Raw genomic sequence first — 25,763 nt, 5'->3', positions numbered from 1 at the left:
CCCCCCTTCACTCTGTCCCCCCTTCTCTCTGTCCCCCCCAACTCTCTGTCCCCCCCTTCTCTCTGTACTCCCCCTTCTCTCTCTGTACTCCCCCTTCTCTCTGCACCGACCCTTCTCTCTGCACCCCCTTCTCTCTGCACCCCCCCTTCTCTCTGCACTCCCCCTTCTCTATGTCCCTCCCTTCTCTTTCTGTACTCCCCCTTCTCTATGTCCCTCCCTTCTCTCTTTACTCCCCCTTCTCTATGTCCCCCCCTTCACTCTGTCCCCCCTTCTCTCTGTACTCCCCCTTCTCTCTCTGTACCCCCTCTCTCTATCCCCCCCTCTCTCTCTCTGTCCCCCCTTCTCTCTTTACTCCCCCTTCTCTCTGTCTCCTCCTCTCTGTCCCCCCCTTCTCTCTGTCCCCTCCTTCTCTCTGTCCCCCCTTCACTCTGTTCCCCCCTTCTCACTCTGTTCCCCCCTTATCTCTGTCCCCCCCTTCTCTCTGTACCTCCCCTTCTCTCTGTACCCCCTTCTCTGTCCCCCCCTCTCTCTGTACTCTCCCCTCTCTGACTCCCCCTCTCTCTCTGTCCCCCCCTCTCTCTCTGTACCCCCCCACTCTCTCTGTACCCCCCTTTTCTCTGTCCCCTCCTTCTCTCTGTCCCCCCTTCTCTCTGTACTCCCCCTTCTCTCTCTGTACTCCCCCTTCTCTCTGCACCCCCCCTTCTCTCTGCACCCCCCCCTTCTCTCTGCACTCCCCCATTCTCTCTGTCCCCCCCTTCTCTTTCTGTACTCCCCCTTCTCTCTCTGTACTCCCCATTCTCTCTGTACTCCCCCTTCTCTCTCTGTACTCCCCCTTCTCTCTGTACTCCCCCTTCTCTCTGTCCCCCATTCTCTCTGTGTACTCCCCCTTCTCTCTCTGTACTCCCCCTTCTCTCTCTGTACTCCCCCTTCTCTCTGTCCCCCCCTTCTCTCTGCACTCCCCCTTCTCTCTGTCCCCCCCTTCTCTTTCTGTACTCCCCCTTCTCTCTCCGTACTCCCCATTCTCTCTGTACTCCCCCTTCTCTCTCTGTACTCCCCCTTCTCTCTGTACTCCCCCTTCTCTCTGTCCCCCCTTCTCTCTCTGTACTCCCCCTTCTCTCTCTGTACCCCCCCACTCTCTCTGTACCCCCCTTTTCTCTGTCCCCTCCTTCTCTCTGTCCCCCCTTCTCTCTGTACTCCCCCTTCTCTCTCTGTACTCCCCCTTCTCTCTGCACCCCCCCTTCTCTCTGCACCCCCCCTTCTCTCTGCACTCCCCCATTCTCTCTGTCCCCCCCTTCTCTTTCTGTACTCCCCCTTCTCTCTCTGTACTCCCCATTCTCTCTGTACTCCCCCTTCTCTCTCTGTACTCCCCCTTCTCTCTGTACTCCCCCTTCTCTCTGTCCCCCATTCTCTCTGTGTACTCCCCCTTCTCTCTCTGTACTCCCCCTTCTCTCTCTGTACTCCCCCTTCTCTCTGTCCCCCCCTTCTCTCTGCACTCCCCCTTCTCTCTGTCCCCCCCTTCTCTTTCTGTACTCCCCCTTCTCTCTCCGTACTCCCCATTCTCTCTGTACTCCCCCTTCTCTCTCTGTACTCCCCCTTCTCTCTGTACTCCCCCTTCTCTCTGTCCCCCCTTCTCTCTCTGTACTCCCCCTTCTCTCTCTGTACTCCCCCTTCTCTCTCTGTACTCCCCTTCTCTCTGTCCCCCCCTTCTCTCTCTGTACTCCCATTCTCTCTGTCCCCCCCTTCTCTCTCCGTACTCCACATTCTCTCTCTGTACTCACCCTTCTCTCTCTGTACTCATCCTTCTCTCTCTGTACTCCCCCTTCTCTCTCTGTACTCATCCTTCTCTCTCTGTACTCCCCCTTCTCTGTGTACTCCCCCTTCTCTCTGTCCCCCCCTTCTCTCTGTCCCCCCCTTCTCTCTGTCCCCCCCTTCTCTCTGTACTCCCCCTTCTCTCTCTGTATTCCCCTTCTCTCTCTGTCCACCCCTTCTCTCTGTCCCCCCCTTCTCTCTGTCCCCCCCTTCTCTCTGTCCCCCCCTTCTCTCTGTACTCCCCCTTCTCTCTCTGTATTCCCCTTCTCTCTCTGTCCACCCCTTCTCTCCCTGTACTCCCCACTCCCCCTTCTCTCCCTGTACTCCCCACTCCCCCTTCTCTCACTGTACTCCCCCTTCTCTCTGTCCCCCATTCTCTCTGTGTACTCCACCTTCTCTCTCTGTACTCCCCCTTCTCTCTCTGTACTCCCCCTTCTCTCTGTCCCCCCCTTCTCTCTCTGTACTCCCATTCTCTCTGTTCCCCCCTTCTCTCTCCGTACTCCACATTCTCTCTCTGTACTCACCCTTCTCTCTCTGTACTCATCCTTCTCTCTCTGTACTCATCCTTCTCTCTCTGTACTCCCCCTTCTCTGTGTACTCCCCCTTCTCTCTGTCCCCCCCTTCTCTCTGTCCCCCCCTTCTCTCTGTCCCCCCCTTCTCTCTGTCCCCCCCTTCTCTCTGTACTCCCCCTTCTCTCTCTGTATTCCCCTTCTTTCTCTGTCCACCCCTTCTCTCCCTGTACTCCCCACTCCCCCTTCTCTCACTGTACTCCCCCTTCTCTCTCTGTCCCCCCCTTCTCTCTGTCCCCCCCTTCTCTCTGTCCCCCCTTCTCTCTGTCCCCCCTTCTCTCTGTCCCCCCCTTCTCTCTGTACTCCCCCCTTCTCTCTCTGTATTCCCCTTCTCTCTCTGTCCACCCCTTCTCTCCCTGTACTCCCCACTCCCCCTTCTCTCCCTGTACTCCCCCTTCTCTCTCTGTACTCCCCCTTCTCTCTCTGTCCACCCCTTCTCTCTCTGTACTCCCCATTCTCTCTGTCCACCCCTTCTCTCTCTGTACTCCCCCTTCTCTCTCTGTCCACCCCTTCTCTCTCTGTACTCCCCTTTCTCTCTCTGTCCACCCCTTCTCTCTCTGTACTCCCCCTTCTCTCTCTGTACTCCCCCTTCTCTCCCTGTACTCCCCCTTCTCTCTCTGTACTCCCCCTTCTCTCTGTACTCCCCATTCTCTCTGTCCACCCCTTCTCTCTCACTCCCACTTCTCTCTCACTCCCACTTCTCTCTCACCTCCACTTCTCTCTCACAACCCCTTCTCTCTGTCCCCCACTTCTCTCTCACAACCCCTTCTCTCTGTCCCCCACTTCTCTCTCACCCCCACTTCTCTCTCACCCCCACTTCTCTCTCACTCCCACTTCTCTCTCACCCCCACTTCTCTCTCACTCCCACTTCTCTCTCACCCCCACTTCTCTCTCACCCCCACTTCTCTCTCACCCCCACTTCTCTCTGTCCACACCTTCTCTCTGTCCCCCACTTCTCTCTCACCCCCACTTCTCTCTCACTCCCACTTTTCTCTCACCCCCACTTCTCTCCCTGCCTCCATCCACCCACCCACCCATCCATCCAAGCCTCTTCCATTCTCTCTGCTGCTCTCAGTCATCTAAAAATACATCTTAGTTTCCTTTTCTCCCTCTCGTTAATTGAAGCACAACATACTCCTGATTAGCCAGAAGTGAGGAAGCGGGCGTGCTAAGGCTGACTTAGCGTTGGCAATAAGGACATGACAGGCCCATGAAAGATGCAGGTAGAATAAATTACATTATTCAGCCAATGCCTCCTACTTCACTGTGCACTTTACGGCACTGGCTGAATAAGGCCACACTTAGGCTGCATCTGAAATAGGGCTGGTCAAAAGTAGTGCACTATATAGGGAATATGCGCGCCATTTGGGACACAGCCTCACTCTAGCTAGTGCTGTGGTAGACTGGAGCATCACACTTCACTGGCTGGCTGGCTGGCTGGCTGTAAACAAGTCTATAGTTGCGTTAGACAGTATTTTGACCAATCAGATCAGTTCTAAAAAATATCTGACGTGAGAACATCTGATTTGATTGGTCAAAAGACCAATTAGTGGGAAAAATATCCGAATTGGGCTGCCTGTCTAAACACAGCCAAAGAAGCTGAATAAAAGGCCTCACTTCGGCCTAGGATTAATCTAGCACTGCAGTTAGCTGTGAAAGCCTGCAGCGATTGTGTTGTCATGAGAAGGAAGAAAAAGTTAGATTTTTGAGTTAGAATCGTGTTTCGTGACATTGCTCTCCAAACGGTAATAGTAAAAAAGTATAATCAGGCCAAACCTATAATATTAGATAGTGGTGCAGTTAACTGGAGATGTGGAGTTAGAGACCAGCAGTTGTTTTTCTGTTATGTGAAAGAAGACCAAGACAAGAAGATTCCCGAATTTGGAACCGTGTTCTCTGACATCGCTGGTTGTAAGAAATGGTAATAAATCTCTGCTGATGTCGAGAATGTTGTGAGCCATATAGCGTGTTCATATGCAGCCCGTGAATATCGAAACCATCTTGAACGGAGTAAAAAAAAAAAAGCCTGACTGTTTCGGCTCAAAGCCATTTAGAAGAGCACTGTGAATGTTCTGGTTTTCACATGTAGATGGAAATGTACATTCATAAATGTCAATTCATGAATTGTGATCATTCCTTCAACGTCGTCAAGCTATTATACCAGATGAACACGTCACCAGCAACCCATCACCTTGTTTGTGCATTCTGTTTTCTTTGAATGAGTCACAGATTTACAAAGCAGAAGCGTCCCACCGTTATTCTTAGCGTTGGTGTTGATGATGCCATACGAAAACCTAATTAGATTTCACAATTAAGGTCCCATCTTTCAACTCTTAACTGTGTGGAACAGCCGGAGGAAGGCTCTATGCATATTCACTAGACCTCATCACATAACAGTAGCCTAATTTGGGATGGAAGATCATTTTTAGTGTTTCTGCACAGTCCGACTGCAATGGACTCCACCTCAAACACTCCCATTGTATCTTACCTGTGTTATAGTGCTTGGTGCAGTATCTCAGATCCGTCTCATCCTTCATTATGAACTGTGGGAGGGTCAACCCATCAGCTACCTGGACTGGTCCATTCTCCTGCCACTCAAAGATCAGGTCGTTCATTGTGTAGCCAACTGGAAAAGAAGAGAGGCGGGACATGCAATCAGATAATATAGCCTCGGCCCGGGTTACTGTACAGTAAAAGCACTGTGTGTGTCAACAGCTGACGTAAAAAAGCCTTTATAAATACATATTCAATTGATGATTTCTACATTTCATATCTCCACCTAGACCAGATTTATGGGAAGATCAAAATATCATGGATACCCTTCGTGTTATATGCTGTATCATACAATATCAATAGTATAGATTGCACTGCATCAAGGATAAGTTGTTCCTTTCAATAGATCAACCAGGAATCAATGTTGTTAATGTCCCACTGTCGTTTGTGCTAAAGGAATAAGCAGGGGCAGACTTCATGGGCCAACCCACTATTTAGTATGCCAACCCACTATTTAGTATACCAATCCACTATTTAGTATACCAACCCACTATTTAGTATACCAATCCACTATTTAGTATACCAACCCACTATTTAGTATACCAATCCACTATTTAGTATACCAACCCACTATTTAGTATGCCAACCCACTATTTAGTATACCAACCCACTATTTAGTATACCAATCCACTATTTAGTATACCAACCCACTATTTAGTATACCAATCCACTATTTAGTATACCAACCCACTATTTAGTATACCAACCCACTATTTAGTATGCCAACCCACTATTTAGTATACCAATCCACTATTTAGTATACCAACCCACTATTTAGTATGCCAACCCACTATTTAGTATACCAACCCACTATTTAGTATACCAATCCACTATTTAGTATACCAACCCACTATTTAGTATACCAATCCACTATTTAGTATACCAACCCACTATTTAGTATACCAACCCACTATTTAGTATGCCAACCCACTATTTAGTATACCAATCCACTATTTAGTATACCAACCCACTATTTAGTATGCCAACCCACTATTTAGTATGCCAACCCACTATTTAGTATGCCAACCCACTATTTAGTATACCAATCCACTATTTAGTATACCAATCCACTATTTAGTATACCAATCCACTATTTAGTATACCAATCCACTATTTAGTATACCAACCCACTATTTAGTATACCAACCCACTATTTAGTATACCAACCCACTATTTAGTATGCCAATCCACAACAACCTTGGATTATAATGGTTTATCCATAAAAAATGATTTCCCAGGATGGAATGTGTGACTGAGGCCTTACAGACAATGGAGTGACTGACGTGAAAGGAGGAGGGATGGAATGTGTGACTGAGACCTTACAGATAATGGAGTGACTGACATGAAAGGAGGGATGGAACGTGTGACTGAGGCCTTACTGATAATGGAGTGACTGACGTGAAAGGAGGAGGGATGGAATGGGTGGAATGGGTGACTGAGCCCTTACAGATAATGGAGTGACTGACGTGAAAGGAGGAGGGATGGAAAGTACTCTAATGTGATCAGATGAACAAAACAGGTCTGATTCTAAAGCCATGTTGACTCTACGATAATATCTCAGGAACTGCATGTAAAACTGGGACCTTGAAATGGGGGGAAAAAAAGGAATCTATTTGTTTATTCCTCGGAATAAGGTCCCAGTTAACTGAGTACTAGTCATGCTAATTGTCACGGTCGTCCTCCTCTTCGTCTGAAGAGGAGAGGCGAGAAGGATCAGAGGACCAATATGCGGCGTGGTAAGTGTCCATGGTAAAATCTTTAATAAAGAAAGACTGAACACTATACAAACGAGTAACAAAAACAATAAACCAAATTCGACCGTGAAGCTACAAAATGAGACCTGTGCTGACACAAGCCACTAACATAGACAGATCACCCACAAACAAACAGTGCAACCCAGGCTACCTAAGTATGATTCTCAATCAGAGACAACTAATGACACCTGCCTCTGATTGAGAACCATACTAGGCCGAAAACATAGAAATGCCCCAAAACATAGAAAAACAAACATAGACTGCCCACCCAACTCACGCCCTGACCATACTAAATAAATACAATACAAAGGAAATAAAGGTCAGAACGTGACACTAATGACCTCTTTCCATTTGAAGCATTAACATCTCCTATGGTGTCCATCAGCTAGCTTGTCACGTTCAGACCTTTATTTCCTTTGTTTTGTATTTATTTAGTATGGTCAGGGCGTGAGTTGGGGTGGGCAGTCTATGTTGGTTTTTCTATGATTTTGGGGATTTCTATGTTTCGGCCTAGTATGGTTCTCAATCAGGCAGGTGTCACTAGTTGTCTGATTGAGAATCATACTTAGGTAGCCTGGGTTTCACTGTTTGTTTGTGGGTGATTGTCTATGTTAGTTGCTTGTGCCAGCACAGTTCTCATTATAGCTTCACGGTCGTTATTCGTTTATTGTTTTGTATAGTGTTTTGTATAGTTTGTATTCAGTGTTCAGTGCTTTCTTTAATTAAAAACTTCATCATGAACACAGAACGCTGTCCGTTCCTTACGACAATCGTGTTGTAATAGATACTATCTTGTCTCATCGCTACAACTTCCGTACGGGCTCGGGAGAGACGAAGGTTGAAAGTCATGCGTCATCCGAATTCACAACCCAACCAAGCCGCACTGCTTCTTAACACAGCGCGCATCCAACCCGGAAGCCAGCCGCACCAATGCGCCGGAGGAAACACCGTGCACCTGGCCACCATGGTTAGCGCACACTGCGCCCACGCCCAGCCCGCCACAGGGGTCGCTGGTGCGCGATGAGACAAGGACACCCCTACCGACCAAGCCCTCCCTAACCCGGGCCAATTGTGCGTCGCCCCACGGACCTCCCGGTCGCGGCCGGTTACGACAGAGCCTGGGCGCAAACCCAGGGACTCTGATGGCACAGCTGGCGCTGCAGTACAGCGCCCTTAACCACTGCGCCAACCGGGAGGCCCTGGAAAATATATATTTGAACGTAAGGACACTGAAAGATACCGACAAGAGTTAAATAATCAAGGGAAATGATATGAAATATCTGCAGCTGGATATAGAAGCATCTTGAATACATCTCCACCCCGCATGTAGGCTATTTATCTTTAACCCGACGTATCCCATGATGCAGTTCACCAGCCCAGGGGACTAGGCAGTGCAGACATTTCGGTTAATATTGGGAGATGAAATTAGTCAAAGCAGCCTCCGCAGTATGAGTCAATGTACTGTAGTCACAACATGACTCAGAGCGTCCTCTGCTCCTACATTCCTATTGGTTCGCACTAATGGCTGATTTTCGAATGCCAGTTTACGTCTTAGGTGGTGGATGAGGTGCGTTTCCCCCTATGTAAAGCACTTGGAGCATCTGGTAAAGCTCTATACACTGTCCAATAAATGATGACATTATTAGGCTAAATACTGGCCATGCATACACTCTAAAGATGCTACAGTATCCCAACAGACCGACCATCATCACCATTCATTCTAATTGATAAGATTTCATAAATGACATGAAATAACCCATGCCTATCTATTTCCCTCCATTCCAGACACCGAGCATCGACCCATCAACGTCATTCCCTTTTCACATTTGAACTCACATTTCAAATGGCTAAAGCCAGCCAGAAGGGCCTCACCAACTGTGGTACATAAAATAATGAAATAACCCCGGGGCCGTACAAACGAAGACAAATGACCTCCCCAAGCATTAAACAGTACAGCGCCATGGTAACTATCCCCCCGGGCCGCAACTGCACTGGAAAGGACAGGGTGTGTAAAAATGTAGAACAACAATTAATGATGGAGCTCCATGTAATTATAGCGTCTCTGTGTCCATTTTGTACTTCCTTCCACATGTTAGAGAGGTGTAGAGGGGGGAGGAGAGGGAGGACGGGGAGGAGACGGGAAAGTTAGAGGAGACCGAGGGAGGGGGGTGGGGGGGGTCATTTAGCATGGTCATTACTATTAATATAAATGAATCCACCCTCTGCCGCCCCTCTGAGCATATTTAATTTGTAGGTAATGGAGGGAGACATAAAGGAGGGTTTCCTACTCGCTACCGGACATTGATTCACTTCCCACTCACTGCAGTGTCTTCCACATCTGACCATTTATGCTAACCTCTGCCTATACCCAAGTCAAATTATACGCTTTCCTCAACACACTACCTTGCTTATAAAAAAATAGAGCAACTTCAAGTTCAGGCCAAGTTATAGCACATCATACAGATTGTTAATACATCATTCATATGATATCATATGTGCTCCCTCTGTATTCCTTCAATATATTCCTCAAGTCATTGACTCCAATTCCTGCTGATTGGAGTGTTTCTACATGATCTTCTGTGGGTTAACGTGCTTGGCCTATCTGATCCAAGCCGTTCAGCGGCTGGCTGAGCAGAGCAGGCTTTAGTTTCGTGGGGTACAGTGTGTGTACAGTGTGTCCATGCCACTGCTGCTAGCTCTGTGGGAGTAAAGTGTTATCTTGTGACTGGCGTTATCACAGTCATGTTTTGACTAGAGAGAGCGAGGGGAGTACTACATAGATGTCCTGGCTAAAAGCCTCTGCAGCTGCGACACAGCAGCAATCGGCATGAATTATTTTGCGACACACTCGGGCCCCTGTGCAAATGTACAGTGGGGCAAAAAAGTATTTAGTCAGCCACCAATTGTGCAAGTTCTCCCACTTAAAAAGATGAGAGAGGCCTGTCATTTTCATCATAGGTAAACTTCAACTATGACAGACAAAATGAGAAACAAAATTCCAGAAAATCACACTGTAGGATTTTTTGTGAATTTATTTGCAAATTATGGTGGAAAATAAGTATTTGGTCACCTACAAGCAAGCAAGATTTCTGGCTCTCACAGACCTGTAACTTCTTCTTTAAGAGGCTCCTCTGTCCTCCACTCGTTACCTGAATTAATGGCACCTGTTTGAACTTGTTACCAGTATAAAAGACACCTGTCCACAACCTCAAACAGTCACACTCCAAACTCCACTATGGCCAAGACCAAAGAGCTGTCAAAGGACGCCAGAAACAAAATTGTAGACCTGCGCCAGGCTGGGAAGACTGAATCTGCAATAGGTAAGCAGCTTGGTTTGAAGAAATCAACTGTGGGAGCAATTATTAGGAAATGGAAGACAAACAAGACCACTGATAATCTCCCTCGATCTGGGGCACCACGCAAGATCTCACCCCGTGGGGTCAAAATGATCACAAGAACGGTGAGCAAAAATCCCAGAACCACACGGGGGGACCTAGTGAATGGCCTGCAGAGAGCTGAGACTAAAGTAACAAAGCCTACCATCAGTAACACACTACGCCGCCAGGGACTCAAATCCTGCAGTGCCAGACGTGTCCCCCTGCTTAAGCCAGTACATGTCCAGGCCCGTCTGAAGTTTGCTAGAGAGCATTTGGATGATCCAGAAGAAGATTGGGAGAATGTCATATGGTCAGATGAAACCAAAATATAACTTTTTGGTAAAAACTAAACTTGTCGTGTTTGGAGGACAAAGAATGCTGAGTTGCATCCAAAGAACACCATACCTACTGTGAAGCATGGGGGTGGAAACATCATGCTTTGGGGCTGTTTTTCTGCAAAGGGACCAGGACGACTGATCTGTGTAAAGGAAAGAATGAATGGGGCCATGTATCGTGAGATTTTGAGTGAAAACCTCCTTCCATCAGCACGGGCATTGAAGATGAAACGTGGCTGGGTCTTTCAGCATGACAATGATCCCAAACACACCGCCCGGGCAACGAAGGAGTGGCTTCGTAAGAAGCATTTCAAGGTCCTGGAGTGGCCTTGTCATGTACTGTCATGTTGTGTCTTGTCTCTGTCCTTTCCCTTCACCCTGTCTCCCTCTGCTGGTCGTTATTAGGTTACCTTTTCTCCCCCGCTTTCCCCCAGCTGTTCCTTGTCTCCTCCTAACTACCCATTCACCCCGTTTCCCACCTGTTCCCTTTTTCCCTCTGATTAGGTCCCTATATCTCTCTCTGTTTCTGCTCCTGTCTTTGTCGGATTCTTGTTTGTTGTGTTTCATGCCTGAACCAGACTGTCGTCATGTTTGCTGTAACCGTGTCTTGTCCTGTCGGAATCTGCCGGTCCGTCTGAGCCTACCTATGTTTGGTAATTAAAGAAGCTCTGTTTAAGTTAATTCGCTTTTGGGTCCTCATTCACGCACCGTAACAGAAGAATCCGACCAAGAATGGACCCAGCGACTTCGGATCCTCTCCACTCAGCCGTCGGGATCCAGGGAGCGATGCTAGGCAGACACGAGCAGGAAGTGTCTGCTGCTCGACATGCCGTTGAGACCCTGGCCACCCAAGTCTCCAACCTCACAGAACAGGTTCACCATCTCCGCCTCGATCCACCGGCCACTTCCAGGGCTTTCGAATCTCCGGAGCCCAGAATCAATAACCCGCCGTGTTACTCTGGGGAGCCCACTGAATGCCGCTCGTTCCTCACCCAGTGTGATATTGTGTTTTCTCTCCAGCCCAACACTTACTCCAGGAGCACTGCTCGTGTCGCCTACGTCATATCTCTCCTTATTGGACGGGCTCGTGAGTGGGGCACGGCAATCTGGGAGGCAAGGGCTGAGTGTACTAACCAGTATCAGGACTTTAAGGAGGAGATGATACGGGTTTTTGATCGATCTGTTTTTGGGGAGGAGGCTTCCAGGGCCCTGTCTTCCCTATGTCAAGGCAATCGATCCATAACAGACTACTCTATTGAGTTTCGCACTCTTGCTGTCTCCAGTGGCTGGAACGAGCCGGCCTTGCTCGCTCGTCTTCTGGAGGGTCTCCGCGCAGAGGTAAAGGATGAGATTCTCTCCCGGGAGGTTCCTTCCAGCGTGGATTCCTTGATTGAACTCGCTATTCGCATTGAGCGACGGGTTGATCTTCGTCACCGAGCTCGTGGAAAGGAGCTCGCGCTCTCCGTCGCCCCCCTCTCCGCATCACTACCATCTTCCTCTGCCGGCTCGGGTGCTGAGCCCATGCAGCTGGGAGGTATCCGCATCTCGACTAAGGAGAGGGAACGGAGAATCACCAACCGCCTCTGTCTCTATTGCGGTTCCGCTGGTCATTTTGTCACTTCATGTCCAGTAAAAGGCCAGAGCTCGTCAGTAAGCGGAGGGCTACTGGTGAGCGCTACTACTCCTGTCTCTCCTTCAAGATCCTGCACTACCTTGTCGGTCCATCTACGCTGGACCGGTTCGTCAGCTTCCTGCAGTGCCTTAATAGACTCTGGGGCGGAGGGCTGTTTTATGGACGAGACCTGGGCTCGGGAACATGACATTCCTCTCAGACAGTTAAAGGAGCCCACGGCCTTGTTCGCCCTGGATGGTAGTCCTCTCCCCAGGATTCAGCGTGAGACGCTACCTTTAACCCTCACTGTTTCTGGTAATCATAGTGAAACCATTTCTTTTTTAATTTTTCGTTCACCTTTTACACCTGTTGTTTTGGGCCATCCCTGGCTAGTTTGTCATAATCCTTCCATTAATTGGTCTAGTAATTCTATCCTCTCCTGGAACGTCTCTTGTCATGTGAAATGTTTAATGTCTGCTATCCCTCCTGTTTCCTCTGTCTCTTCTTCACAGGAGGAGCCTGGTGATTTGACAGGGGTGCCGGAGGAATATCACGATCTGCGCACGGTGTTCAGTCGGTCCAGGGCCACCTCTCTTCCTCCACACCGGTCGTATGATTGTAGTATTGATCTCCTTCCGGGAACCACCCCCCCCCCGGGGTAGACTATACTCTCTGTCGGCTCCCGAACGTAAGGCTCTCGAAGATTATGTCTGTAGCTCTTGACGCCGGTACCATAGTCCCCTCCTCCTCTCCCGCCGGAGCGGGGTTTTTTTTTGTCAAGAAGAAGGACGGGTCTCTGCGCCCCTGCATAGATTATCGAGGGCTGAATGACATAACAGTGAAGAATCGTTATCCGCTTCCTCTTATGTCTTCAGCCTTCGAGATCCTGCAGGGAGCCAGGTTTTTCACTAAGTTGGACCTTCGTAACGCTTACCATCTCGTGCGCATCAGGGAGGGGGACGAGTGGAAGACGGCGTTTAACACTCCGTTAGGGCACTTTGAATACCGGGTTCTTCCTTTCGGCCTCGCTAACGCTCCAGCTGTCTTTCAGGCATTAGTCAATGATGTCCTGAGAGACATGCTGAACATCTTTGTTTTCGTTTACCTTGACGATATCCTGATTTTTTCACCGTCACTCCAGATTCATGTTCAGCACGTTCGACGTGTCCTCCAGCGCCTTTTAGAGAATTGTCTTTTTGTGAAGGCTGAGAAGTGCACTTTTCATGCCTCCTCCGTCACATTTCTCGGTTCTGTTATTTCCGCTGAAGGCATTAAGATGGATCCCGCTAAGGTCCAAGCTGTCATTGATTGGCCCGCCCCTAAGTCACGCGTCGAGCTGCAGCGCTTTCTCGGCTTCGCGAACTTCTATCGTCGTTTCATCCGTAATTTCGGTCAGGTGGCAGCTCCTCTCACAGCCCTTACTTCTGTCAAGACGTGCTTTAAGTGGTCCGTTTCCGCCCAGGGAGCTTTTGATCTCCTCAAGAATCGTTTTACATCCGCTCCTATCCTTGTTACACCTGACGTCTCTAGACAGTTCGTTGTCGAGGTTGACGCGTCAGAGGTGGGCGTGGGAGCCATTCTTTCTCAGCGCTCCCTCTCTGACGACAAGGTCCACCCATGCGCGTATTTTTCTCATCGCCTGTCGCCGTCGGAACGTAACTATGATGTGGGTAACCGCGAACTGCTCGCCATCCGGTTAGCCCTAGGCGAATGGCGACAGTGGTTGGAGGGGGCGACCGTTCCTTTTGTCGTTTGGACTGACCATAGGAACCTTGAGTACATCCGTTCTGCCAAACGACTTAATGCGCGTCAGGCGCGTTGGGCGCTGTTTTTCGCTCGTTTCGAGTTCGTGATTTCTTATCGTCCGGGCTCTAAGAACACCAAGCCTGATGCTTTGTCTCGTCTCTTCAGTTCTTCAGTAGCCTCCACTGACCCCGAGGGGATTCTCCCTGAGGGGCGTGTTGTCGGGTTGACTGTCTGGGGAATTGAGAGGCAGGTAAAACAAGCGCTCACTCACACTCCGTCGCCGCGCGCTTGTCCTAGGAACCTTCTTTTCGTTCCCGTTCCTACTCGTCTGGCCGTTCTTCAGTGGGCTCACTCTGCCAAGTTAGCCGGCCACCCTGGCGTTCGGGGTACGCTTGCTTCCATTCGCCAGCGTTTTTGGTGGCCCACCCGGGAGCATGACACGCGTCGTTTCGTGGCTGCTTGTTCGGTCTGCGCGCAGACTAAGTCCGGTAACTCTCCTCCTGCCGGCCGTCTCAGGCCGCTTCCTATTCCCTCTCGACCGTGGTCTCACATCGCCTTAGATTTTGTCTCCGGACTGCCTTCGTCAGCGGGGAAGACTGTTATTCTTACGGTTGTCGATAGGTTCTCTAAGGCGGCTCATTTCATTCCCCTTGCTAAGCTTCCTTCTGCTAAAGAGACGGCACAAATCATCATCGAGAATGTTTCAGAATTCATGGCCTTCCGTCAGACGTCGTTTCGGACAGAGGTCCGCAATTCACGTCTCAATTTTGGAGGGAGTTTTGCCGTTTGATTGGGGCTTCCGTCAGTCTCTCTTCCGGCTTTCACCCCCAGTCTAACGGTCAAGCAGAACGGGCCAATCAGACTATTGGTCGCATCTTACGCAGTCTTTCTTTTCGCAACCCTGCGTCTTGGTCAGAACAGCTCCCCTGGGCAGAATACGCCCACAACTCGCTTCCTTCGTCTGCGACCGGGCTATCTCCTTTTCAGAGTAGCCTCGGGTACCAGCCTCCGCTGTTCTCATCTCAGTTCGCCGAGTCCAGCGTCCCCTCCGCTCAGGCTTTTGTCCAACGTTGCGAGCGCACCTGGAAGAGGGTCAGGTCTGCACTTTGCCGTTATAGGACGCAGACTGTGAGGGCTGCTAATAAGCGTAGAACTAAGAGTCCTAGATATTGTCGCGGTCAGAGAGTTTGGCTCTCCACTCAGAACCTTCCCCTTAAGACGGCTTCTCGCAAGTTGACCCCGCGGTTCATTGGTCCGTTCCGTATTTCTCGGGTCATTAATCCTGTCGCAGTTCGACTTCTTCTTCCACGATACCTTCGTCGCGTCCACCCGGTCTTCCATGTCTCCTGCATCAAGCCCGTCCTTCGCGCCCCCGCTCGTCTTCCCCCCCCCCCCCATCCTTGTCGAGGGCGCACCCATCTACAGGGTCCGTAGAATTTTGGACATGCGTCCTCGGGGCCGTGGTCACCAGTACCTCGTAGATTGGGAGGGGTACGGTCCTGAGGAGAGGAGTTGGGTTCCCTCTCGGGACGTGCTGGACCGTGCGCTGATCGAGGATTTCCTCCGTTGCCGCCAGGTTTCCTCCTCGAGTGCGCCAGGAGGCGCTCGGTGAGTGGGGGGGTACTGTCATGTACTGTCATGTTGTGTCTTGTCTCTGTCCTTTCCCTTCACCCTGTCTCCCTCTGCTGGTCGTTGTTAGGTTACCTTTTCTCCCCCTCTTTCCCCCAGCTGTGCCTTGTCTCCTCCTAACTACCCATTCACCCCGTTTCCCACCTGTTCCCTTTTTCCCTCTGATTAGGTCCCTATATCTCTCTCTGTTTCTGCTCCTGTCTTTGTCGGATTCTTGTTTGTTGTGTTTCATGCCTGAACCAGACTGTCGTCATGTTTGCTGTAACCGTGTCTTGTCCTGTCGGAATCTGCCGGTCCGTCTGAGCCTACCTATGTTTGGTAATTAAAGAAGCTCTGTTTAAGTTAATTCGCTTTTGGGTCCTCATTCACGCACCGTAACAGGCCTAGCCAGTCTCCAGATCTCAACCCCATAGAAAATCTTTGGAGGGAGTTGAAAGTCCGTGTTGCCCAGCAACAGCCTCAAAACATCACTGCTCTAGAGGAGATCTGCATGGAGGAATGGGTCAAAATACCAGCAACAGTGTGTAAAAACCTTGTGAAGACTTACAGAAAATGTTTGACCTCTGTCATTGCCAACAAAGGGTATATAACAAAGTATTGAGATAAACTTTTGTTATTGACCAAATACTTATTTTCCACCATAATTTGCAAATAAATTCATAAAAAATCCTACAATGTGATTTTCTGGATTTTTTTTCTCATTTTTGTCTGTCATAGTTGAAGTGTACCTTATGATGAAAATTACAGGCCTCTCTCATCTTTTTAAGTGGGAGAACTTGCACAATTGGTGGCTGACTAAATACTTTTTTGCCCCACTGTAAGTATTTGCCAATTTGCTACGTATTTTAGTGGACAGCGGACACATCCAGTGCTGTGTCTCCTCAAGTCCACACATCTTTAACAAGGTAACGGAGCACTTCCTTTACTCCATGTGGTAAATGCTAATAGGGGAGTGTGCTGTAGGGAGATGGGGAACGCATAGCGATTGATGGTCCACAGGGATTGATTTCTGCTGTGTAGGAACCCCACTCACAAACTGAAGCGGCTCATCTTGATGGATGGAGTGATTGGGTCTTGAAATGCTCCTTATATGCACATATTCAGCTGGCACTTGATATGCTTATACATGTCCTCCCTTATTAGAAGTGCAGACTTTTGCATATCTAAATATATGTTAATAACCCTCCACTAACAGCCAATAACCAATAACGACTGGTCTACTGGCCTGTATGAGTCCATTCCACAAGGCCATAGAGACAGTCCAGGCAGGAAGAGACCCTAGAGTATTAGGTCAGCGGTGTGTGTGTGTGTGTGTGTGTGTGTTTGTTAGAATGTGTGTGTGTGTGTGTGTGTGTGTAAGCGAGAGCCTACATTCGTGCATCTGTGTGGTCACAAGAGGACATACCACCCACACTGGCATGACAAGGCAATATTATCCTACCCAGGTAAACCCATGCCCACGCTCTCTCAGCCACAAATCTGATGAGATTATTTTACCAGTGACCTCATTATTTATTGGAACTATAAAAAGCTCCCTACTGCCCGTCAGATGAAAAATTCAATCTGAACATCTTACGTAACAGGCTTTTGCCATTTTATTCCACATATCCACGATGGATACTGCAGTCACAGGGCTGTAATGGGTGGATAGCATACTAAATACTGCTATACTGCAGTACTACTCCAGTAATACTATAGTGCTGTACTCACAGCTCTCTAGCTGCATGATACACGTCTGCACGTCCATGGGGAAGTTCTTCAGGTCCATCGGACAGGAGAGGGTTAATGTCAATCTGGAAAACAGACAATAGAAAATAAAAACATTTGAGTATACATCCCAACTATAAGGCATAGGTATCGTTTGACTTGAAAGGGGCTACACATTAGGCATTCATACCTACTTTGCATATTCATCAGCATTATCACGTGCCTTATGAATGTGTTAAGTATGGGTTATGAATGTGTTAAGTATGGGTTATGAATGTGATAAGTATGGGTTATGAATGTGTTAAGTATGGGTTATGAATGTGTTAATTATGGGTTATGAATGTGTTAAGTATGGGTTATGAATGTGTTAAGTATGGGTTATGAATGTGATAAGTATGGGTTATGAATGTGTTAAGTATGGGTTATGAATGTGTTAAGTATGGGTTATGAATGTGTTAATTATGGGTTATGAATGTGTTAAGTATGGGTTATGAATGTGCTAAGTATGGGTTATGAATGTGTTTTGAATTCCTTTATGTAGGTACCCATCACATTAGGTGGTAGCAGATTTTCTGCTAAGGCCAGACAAAATTGATTCACTGTTTAACGGATTTTCCCCCCAGAAAAGGGAGGCGAGCGAGCAAAAAAAAAAAAAAATGAATCATTCAGGAGGATAAGGAATTACAAGACTTTACCACATTGTCCCAGGCTATATGGACATGAACAATACGCAAAATATTCAATTTCAGACTGATTATCAGATTATCATTATTAATACACAAATTAACATTAATTAACATTATTCACATAGGATGTATAATAGAATATAATATTCTATCATATTCAAATATGATTGAAAAAAATAAAGTTATGAATGTATGAATGTTTTATCAGTGCATTCATCTGCTTAATTGTATAGCCTAACAAATTCAAGAATGATTAACTGTAAATAATTGTAATCAAATTCAAATGTTGATGCACAATAATGAGTTCATTACCTGAATGCATCTCTATAGCCGAGGCGTTGACAAAATATTCATACAAATATGATTAGGCCTCTCATAGAGTAAGGTCTACCAAATTAATGTAGCAGTGGATAAAATACATCAATCCAGCCATACAGTATAACCTTTCATCATCATCATCATAAAAAAGAAGATGCTGTTAATACATGCACAATTAGAAGCATCAATCTACATAGATCAAACGTGACTAAATGCGAGCCCAGTAACTTCTCACCGCCTCCTCCTTCGACTGTCTCGTCTGGCTGCCACGAATACTGATGCTGATCTGCATGAAGTGTGTGCGTGCCACTGGCGATGCACTTTGCTCGACGTGCTAGCTGTTGTTGACGGCGCATCATCACTTCAAACGCATTCCGTCGCGGTGTTATCGGTACTTACATTTTACCGGTACTACCAGTAGTAAGTTGTACATCGCAAATCGCCATTCATCTGACACACTTTGATTTCATCAATCATTTTGACTTCAATTTGGCTGTCCAAAATACTATCAGCTTGCACTGTGTCTTTGCTGATGAATGCCCTGATCTCCGATGCAATAACCATGAATTTAACCGACTGTTTGTTTATAATGAGGGACGTCCCACGTTTAACCTGGACACATAAATAGTAGGAATTTGCGCTGGCTTCAGCCTTGAAGGCGTGAGAGAGATTCCAAGAACACAGGATGAGATGTTACTATCCTTTAGCATTAGAGAGAAATTAAACATCTGCACGTCGACTTCAGGTGCCAGCGTGTGTGTTTCACTGTCCAATCCGAGGCTCGAACATGATCTGAGCGAGTGATCTGAGTCGGTTTGGTCTCTTGGGAAAGCCTCAAAAAAGAGCGGACAGTGCATTGACAGAGCATATATTGGTCAAAAATAACACATCTGATTATTAGTATTTTTCTTAAATTGGGGTGTTGAGAAAAGTGAAGCGGGGCATCCATTAAACAGTAATTCAACATTGTCCAGCCTAACCTACACTCTTAGGAAAAAAAGTGATATCTAAAAGGGTTCTTCAGCTGTCCCCATAGAAGAACCCTTCGAAGAACCCTTTTTGGTTCCAGGTAGAACCATTTTGGTTCCAAGTAGAACCCTTTCGAGTTACATGTAGAACCCTTTACACAGAGGGTTCAACATGGAACCCATAATAGTTCTACTTGGATCCCAAAAAGGTTTTCCTATGGGGGCAGCCGAAGAACCGTTTGGAACCCTTTTTTTCCTAAGTGTACATTCACATGTATCATGCCTGGACAAATCCTGTCAAGTGTCAAGTAAACTTGGCTCAGTGTTGAACCAGTAGTGCTGCAAATCGCTGGTGAGGAGAGAGAGAAAGAGAGGAGAGAGAGGGGAAAAAGAAAGAGAGAGAGGAAAAAGAAGAGAGAGGAGAGAAAGAGAGAGGCAGAGAGATGAGAAGGATGGAGAGAGAGGCATCCAGTTGGAGGAGAGGGAATGAAAGAATGAGCAAAGGGATAGAGACAAAACGAAGAAGGCTGACGGTTGCAAATTGGACATGTTTTAATTACGTCCTCCACCCCGGAGGCGCCAGGCTGCGGACGGACTCCATGGCCGATGGGATCCCTCCGCTCCGTCGTGTCATATCCTCTCAGCCTTCCATCACAGCTTTTCTACGGCCCTGCCACTACACAACTCCATAACTCAACCCGACTTGATGCCGTCGACTCAAGGCTTTCAACAATTCACCGCTCCGCCTTGAGATTTACACAACATTGTGACACCCCCCGTTCTGGCTGTATGTGTCATGTTGTGTCTTGTCTCTGTCCTTTCCCTTCACCCTGTCTCCCTCTGCTGGTCGTTGTTAGGTTACCTTTTCTCCCCCGCTTTCTCCCAGCTGTTCCTTGTCTCCTCTAACTACCCATTCACCCCGTTTCCCACCTGTTCCCTTTTTCCCTCTGATTAGGTCCCTATATCTCTCTCTGTTTCTGTTCCTGTCCTTGTCGGATTCTTGTTTGTGTTTCATGCCTGAGCCAGACTATCGTCATGTTTGCTGTAACCTTGTCCTGTCCTGTCGGAATCTGCCGGTCTATCTGAGCCTACCTATGTTTGGTTATTAAAGAAGCTCTGTTTAAGTTAGTTCGCTTTTGGGTCCTCATTCACTCACCATAACAGAAGAATCCGACCAAGAATGGACCCAGCGACTTCGGATCCTCTCCACTCAGCCGTCGGGATCCAGGGAGCGATGCTAGGCAGACACGAGCAGGAAGTGTCTGCTGCTCGACATGCCGTTGAGACCCTGGCCACCCAAGTCTCCAACCTCACAGAACAGGTTCACCATCTCCGCCTCGATCCACCGGCCACTTCCAGGGCTTTCGAATCTCCGGAGCCCAGAATCAATAACCCGCCGTGTTACTCTGGGGAGCCCACTGAATGCCGCTCGTTCCTCACCCAGTGTGATATTGTGTTTTCTCTCCAGCCCAACACTTACTCCAGGAGCACTGCTCGTGTCGCCTACGTCATATCTCTCCTTATTGGACGGGCTCGTGAGTGGGGCACGGCAATCTGGGAGGCAAGGGCTGAGTGTACTAACCAGTATCAGGACTTTAAGGAGGAGATGATACGGGTTTTTGATCGATCTGTTTTTGGGGAGGAGGCTTCCAGGGCCCTGTCTTCCCTATGTCAAGGCAATCGATCCATAACAGACTACTCTATTGAGTTTCGCACTCTTGCTGTCTCCAGTGGCTGGAACGAGCCGGCCTTGCTCGCTCGTCTTCTGGAGGGTCTCCGCGCAGAGGTAAAGGATGAGATTCTCTCCCGGGAGGTTCCTTCCAGCGTGGATTCCTTGATTGAACTCGCTATTCGCATTGAGCGACGGGTTGATCTTCGTCACCGAGCTCGTGGAAAGGAGCTCGCGCTCTCCGTCGCCCCCCTCTCCGCATCACTACCATCTTCCTCTGCCGGCTCGGGTGCTGAGCCCATGCAGCTGGGAGGTATCCGCATCTCGACTAAGGAGAGGGAACGGAGAATCACCAACCGCCTCTGTCTCTATTGCGGTTCCGCTGGTCATTTTGTCACTTCATGTCCAGTAAAAGGCCAGAGCTCGTCAGTAAGCGGAGGGCTACTGGTGAGCGCTACTACTCCTGTCTCTCCTTCAAGATCCTGCACTACCTTGTCGGTCCATCTACGCTGGACCGGTTCGTCAGCTTCCTGCAGTGCCTTAATAGACTCTGGGGCGGAGGGCTGTTTTATGGACGAGACCTGGGCTCGGGAACATGACATTCCTCTCAGACAGTTAAAGGAGCCCACGGCCTTGTTCGCCCTGGATGGTAGTCCTCTCCCCAGGATTCAGCGTGAGACGCTACCTTTAACCCTCACTGTTTCTGGTAATCATAGTGAAACCATTTCTTTTTTAATTTTTCGTTCACCTTTTACACCTGTTGTTTTGGGCCATCCCTGGCTAGTTTGTCATAATCCTTCCATTAATTGGTCTAGTAATTCTATCCTCTCCTGGAACGTCTCTTGTCATGTGAAATGTTTAATGTCTGCTATCCCTCCTGTTTCCTCTGTCTCTTCTTCACAGGAGGAGCCTGGTGATTTGACAGGGGTGCCGGAGGAATATCACGATCTGCGCACGGTGTTCAGTCGGTCCAGGGCCACCTCTCTTCCTCCACACCGGTCGTATGATTGTAGTATTGATCTCCTTCCGGGAACCACCCCCCCCCGGGGTAGACTATACTCTCTGTCGGCTCCCGAACGTAAGGCTCTCGAAGATTATTTGTCTGTAGCTCTTGACGCCGGTACCATAGTCCCCTCCTCCTCTCCCGCCGGAGCGGGGTTTTTTTTTGTCAAGAAGAAGGACGGGTCTCTGCGCCCCTGCATAGATTATCGAGGGCTGAATGACATAACAGTGAAGAATCGTTATCCGCTTCCTCTTATGTCTTCAGCCTTCGAGATCCTGCAGGGAGCCAGGTTTTTCACTAAGTTGGACCTTCGTAACGCTTACCATCTCGTGCGCATCAGGGAGGGGGACGAGTGGAAGACGGCGTTTAACACTCCGTTAGGGCACTTTGAATACCGGGTTCTTCCTTTCGGCCTCGCTAACGCTCCAGCTGTCTTTCAGGCATTAGTCAATGATGTCCTGAGAGACATGCTGAACATCTTTGTTTTCGTTTACCTTGACGATATCCTGATTTTTTCACCGTCACTCCAGATTCATGTTCAGCACGTTCGACGTGTCCTCCAGCGCCTTTTAGAGAATTGTCTTTTTGTGAAGGCTGAGAAGTGCACTTTTCATGCCTCCTCCGTCACATTTCTCGGTTCTGTTATTTCCGCTGAAGGCATTAAGATGGATCCCGCTAAGGTCCAAGCTGTCATTGATTGGCCCGTCCCTAAGTCACGCGTCGAGCTGCAGCGCTTTCTCGGCTTCGCGAACTTCTATCGTCGTTTCATCCGTAATTTCGGTCAGGTGGCAGCTCCTCTCACAGCCCTTACTTCTGTCAAGACGTGCTTTAAGTGGTCCGTTTCCGCCCAGGGAGCTTTTGATCTCCTCAAGAATCGTTTTACATCCGCTCCTATCCTTGTTACACCTGACGTCTCTAGACAGTTCGTTGTCGAGGTTGACGCGTCAGAGGTGGGCGTGGGAGCCATCCTTTCTCAGCGCTCCCTCTCTGACGACAAGGTCCACCCATGCGCGTATTTTTCTCATCGCCTGTCGCCGTCGGAACGTAACTATGATGTGGGTAACCGCGAACTGCTCGCCATCCGGTTAGCCCTAGGCGAATGGCGACAGTGGTTGGAGGGGGCGACCGTTCCTTTTGTCGTTTGGACTGACCATAGGAACCTTGAGTACATCCGTTCTGCCAAACGACTTAATGCGCGTCAGGCGCGTTGGGCGCTGTTTTTCGCTCGTTTCGAGTTCGTGATTTCTTATCGTCCGGGCTCTAAGAACACCAAGCCTGATGCTTTGTCTCGTCTCTTCAGTTCTTCAGTAGCCTCCACTGACCCCGAGGGGATTCTCCCTGAGGGGCGTGTTGTCGGGTTGACTGTCTGGGGAATTGAGAGGCAGGTAAAACAAGCGCTCACTCACACTCCGTCGCCGCGCGCTTGACCTAGGAACCTTCTTTTCGTTCCCGTTCCTACTCGTCTGGCCGTTCTTCAGTGGGCTCACTCTGCCAAGTTAGCCGGCCACCCTGGCGTTCGGGGTACGCTTGCTTCCATTCGCCAGCGTTTTTGGTGGCCCACCCGGGAGCATGACACGCGTCGTTTCGTGGCTGCTTGTTCGGTCTGCGCGCAGACTAAGTCCGGTAACTCTCCTCCTGCCGGCCGTCTCAGGCCGCTTCCTATTCCCTCTCGACCGTGGTCTCACATCGCCTTAGATTTTGTCACCGGACTGCCTTCGTCAGCGGGGAAGACTGTTATTCTTACGGTTGTCGATAGGTTCTCTAAGGCGGCTCATTTCATTCCCCTTGCTAAGCTTCCTTCTGCTAAAGAGACGGCACAAATCATCATCGAGAATGTTTTCAGAATTCATGGCCTTCCGTCAGACGTCGTTTCGGACAGAGGTCCGCAGTTCACGTCTCAATTTTGGAGGGAGTTTTGCCGTTTGATTGGGGCTTCCGTCAGTCTCTCTTCCGGCTTTCACCCCCAGTCTAACGGTCAAGCAGAACGGGCCAATCAGACTATTGGTCGCATCTTACGCAGTCTTTCTTTTCGCAACCCTGCGTCTTGGTCAGAACAGCTCCCCTGGGCAGAATACGCCCACAACTCGCTTCCTTCGTCTGCGACCGGGCTATCTCCTTTTCAGAGTAGCCTCGGGTACCAGCCTCCGCTGTTCTCATCTCAGTTCGCCGAGTCCAGCGTCCCCTCCGCTCAGGCTTTTGTCCAACGTTGCGAGCGCACCTGGAAGAGGGTCAGGTCTGCACTTTGCCGTTATAGGGCGCAGACTGTGAGGGCTGCTAATAAGCGTAGAACTAAGAGTCCTAGATATTGTCGCGGTCAGAGAGTTTGGCTCTCCACTCAGAACCTTCCCCTTAAGACGGCTTCTCGCAAGTTGACCCCGCGGTTCATTGGTCCGTTCCGTATTTCTCGGGTCATTAATCCTGTCGCAGTTCGACTTCTTCTTCCGCGATACCTTCATCGCGTCCACCCGGTCTTCCATGTTTCCTGTATTAAGCCCGTTCTTCGCGCCCCCGCTCGTCTTCCCCCCCCCCCCCCCCCATCCTTGTCGAGGGCGCACCCATCTACAGGGTCCGTAGGATTTTGGACATGCGTCCTCGGGGCCGTGGTCACCAGTACCTTGTCGATTGGGAGGGGTACGGTCCTGAGGAGAGGAGTTGGGTTCCCTCTCGGGACGTGCTGGACCGTGCGCTGATCGAGGATTTCCTCCGTTGCCGCCAGGTTTCCTCCTCGAGTGCGCCAGGAGGCGCTCGGTGAGTGGGGGGGTACTGTCATGTTGTGTCTTGTCTCTGTCCTTTCCCTTCACCCTGTCTCCCTCTGCTGGTCGTTGTTAGGTTACCTTTTCTCCCCCGCTTTCTCCCAGCTGTTCCTTGTCTCCTCTAACTACCCATTCACCCCGTTTCCCACCTGTTCCCTTTTTCCCTCTGATTAGGTCCCTATATCTCTCTCTGTTTCTGTTCCTGTCCTTGTCGGATTCTTGTTTGTGTTTCATGCCTGAGCCAGACTATCGTCATGTTTGCTGTAACCTTGTCCTGTCCTGTCGGAATCTGCCGGTCTATCTGAGCCTACCTATGTTTGGTTATTAAAGAAGCTCTGTTTAAGTTAGTTCGCTTTTGGGTCCTCATTCACTCACCATAACAGTATGTTTAATGACAGAAGATGAGAAGTGTCCCAGCTTGATTGAGGGTGTGGCAGAGCATTTTTGTCAGTACACTTTGAAAAAAGGGTTCCAAAAGAGTTCTTCAACTGTCCTCATAGGAGAACCCTTTTTAGTTCCAGGTTCCAGGTAGCACTCTTTTGGGTTCCATGTTCTACATAGAACTCAATAGGGTTCTACATGGAACCAACAGGGTTTTACCTGGAACCCCAAAAAATTGTTCAAAGGGTTCTCCTATGGGGATAACCGATGAACCCTTTTAGATTCTAGATAGCACCTTTTATTATAAAGAGTGTCGTGGATTGAATGTTTCGAGTTGGGATAAGACTCGGTGTGAGTTACGGGCCGTTCAACGGACCTATAGTCTGATTATGTGATTGATGTATCAACGTAAGATGGTCATTTGATGATGCGTAGGCCCACACCTCTTGAGGGTTTTTCACACTACTGAGCCAAACTGAGCTGAGCCAAACCAAGCTGTACTGAGCTAGCCTGGTAATGAATCCACCATAGTTGATGGAATTATCCGAGCCAGCCCATTTTGGTTAAGTTAGGTATTATAATGTGAAATGGGTGTTAGTGGGATCCATACTGTACACACTCACCGTATAGAATAGAGGACGTTGCCGTTCTTGAATATTCTTAACAGCTTGTTGTCTGTGGTGACTTCGTGGAAATGGGCCCCTTTCTCGTTGGCGAAGAACAAGTCAGGTTTCCAGATAGAGTCCAACATAGAGGGGTCCAGGTCCAGAGAACCGTCAGGGTACTCTGTGTACGCTAACCTGGGGTCGTTCCACTTTTGACGGAGGAAGATGTTCACTCTGTAGTCCTAGTGGATGGAGGGAGGGAGAGGGGAGAGGGAGGGAGGGAGAGGGG

The 25,763-nt window shown here is 48.9% G+C and overlaps 1 protein-coding gene across 1 annotated transcript in view; it reads right to left on the bottom strand.

The window, feature by feature from the left end:
- Positions 1-25,763, bottom strand: part of LOC110533186 (glycine receptor subunit alpha-3-like) — a 109,382-nt gene that overhangs the window by 28,646 nt on the left and 54,973 nt on the right. Inside the window, exons 4-6 of the mRNA XM_036933620.1 lie at positions 25,493-25,716; positions 17,095-17,177; positions 4,867-5,004 (exon numbers count right to left, since the gene is read on the bottom strand). Of these exons, the coding sequence (XP_036789515.1) occupies positions 4,867-5,004; positions 17,095-17,177; positions 25,493-25,716 (445 nt within the window). The remainder of the gene's footprint in view (positions 1-4,866; positions 5,005-17,094; positions 17,178-25,492; positions 25,717-25,763) is intronic.

Source organism: Oncorhynchus mykiss, chromosome 10, assembly GCF_013265735.2.
Source record: "Oncorhynchus mykiss isolate Arlee chromosome 10, USDA_OmykA_1.1, whole genome shotgun sequence".
Taxonomy (NCBI): domain Eukaryota; kingdom Metazoa; phylum Chordata; class Actinopteri; order Salmoniformes; family Salmonidae; genus Oncorhynchus; species Oncorhynchus mykiss.
The sequence above is the reverse complement of the archived record's forward strand: the minus strand, read 5'-3'. Positions and strand labels throughout refer to the sequence as shown.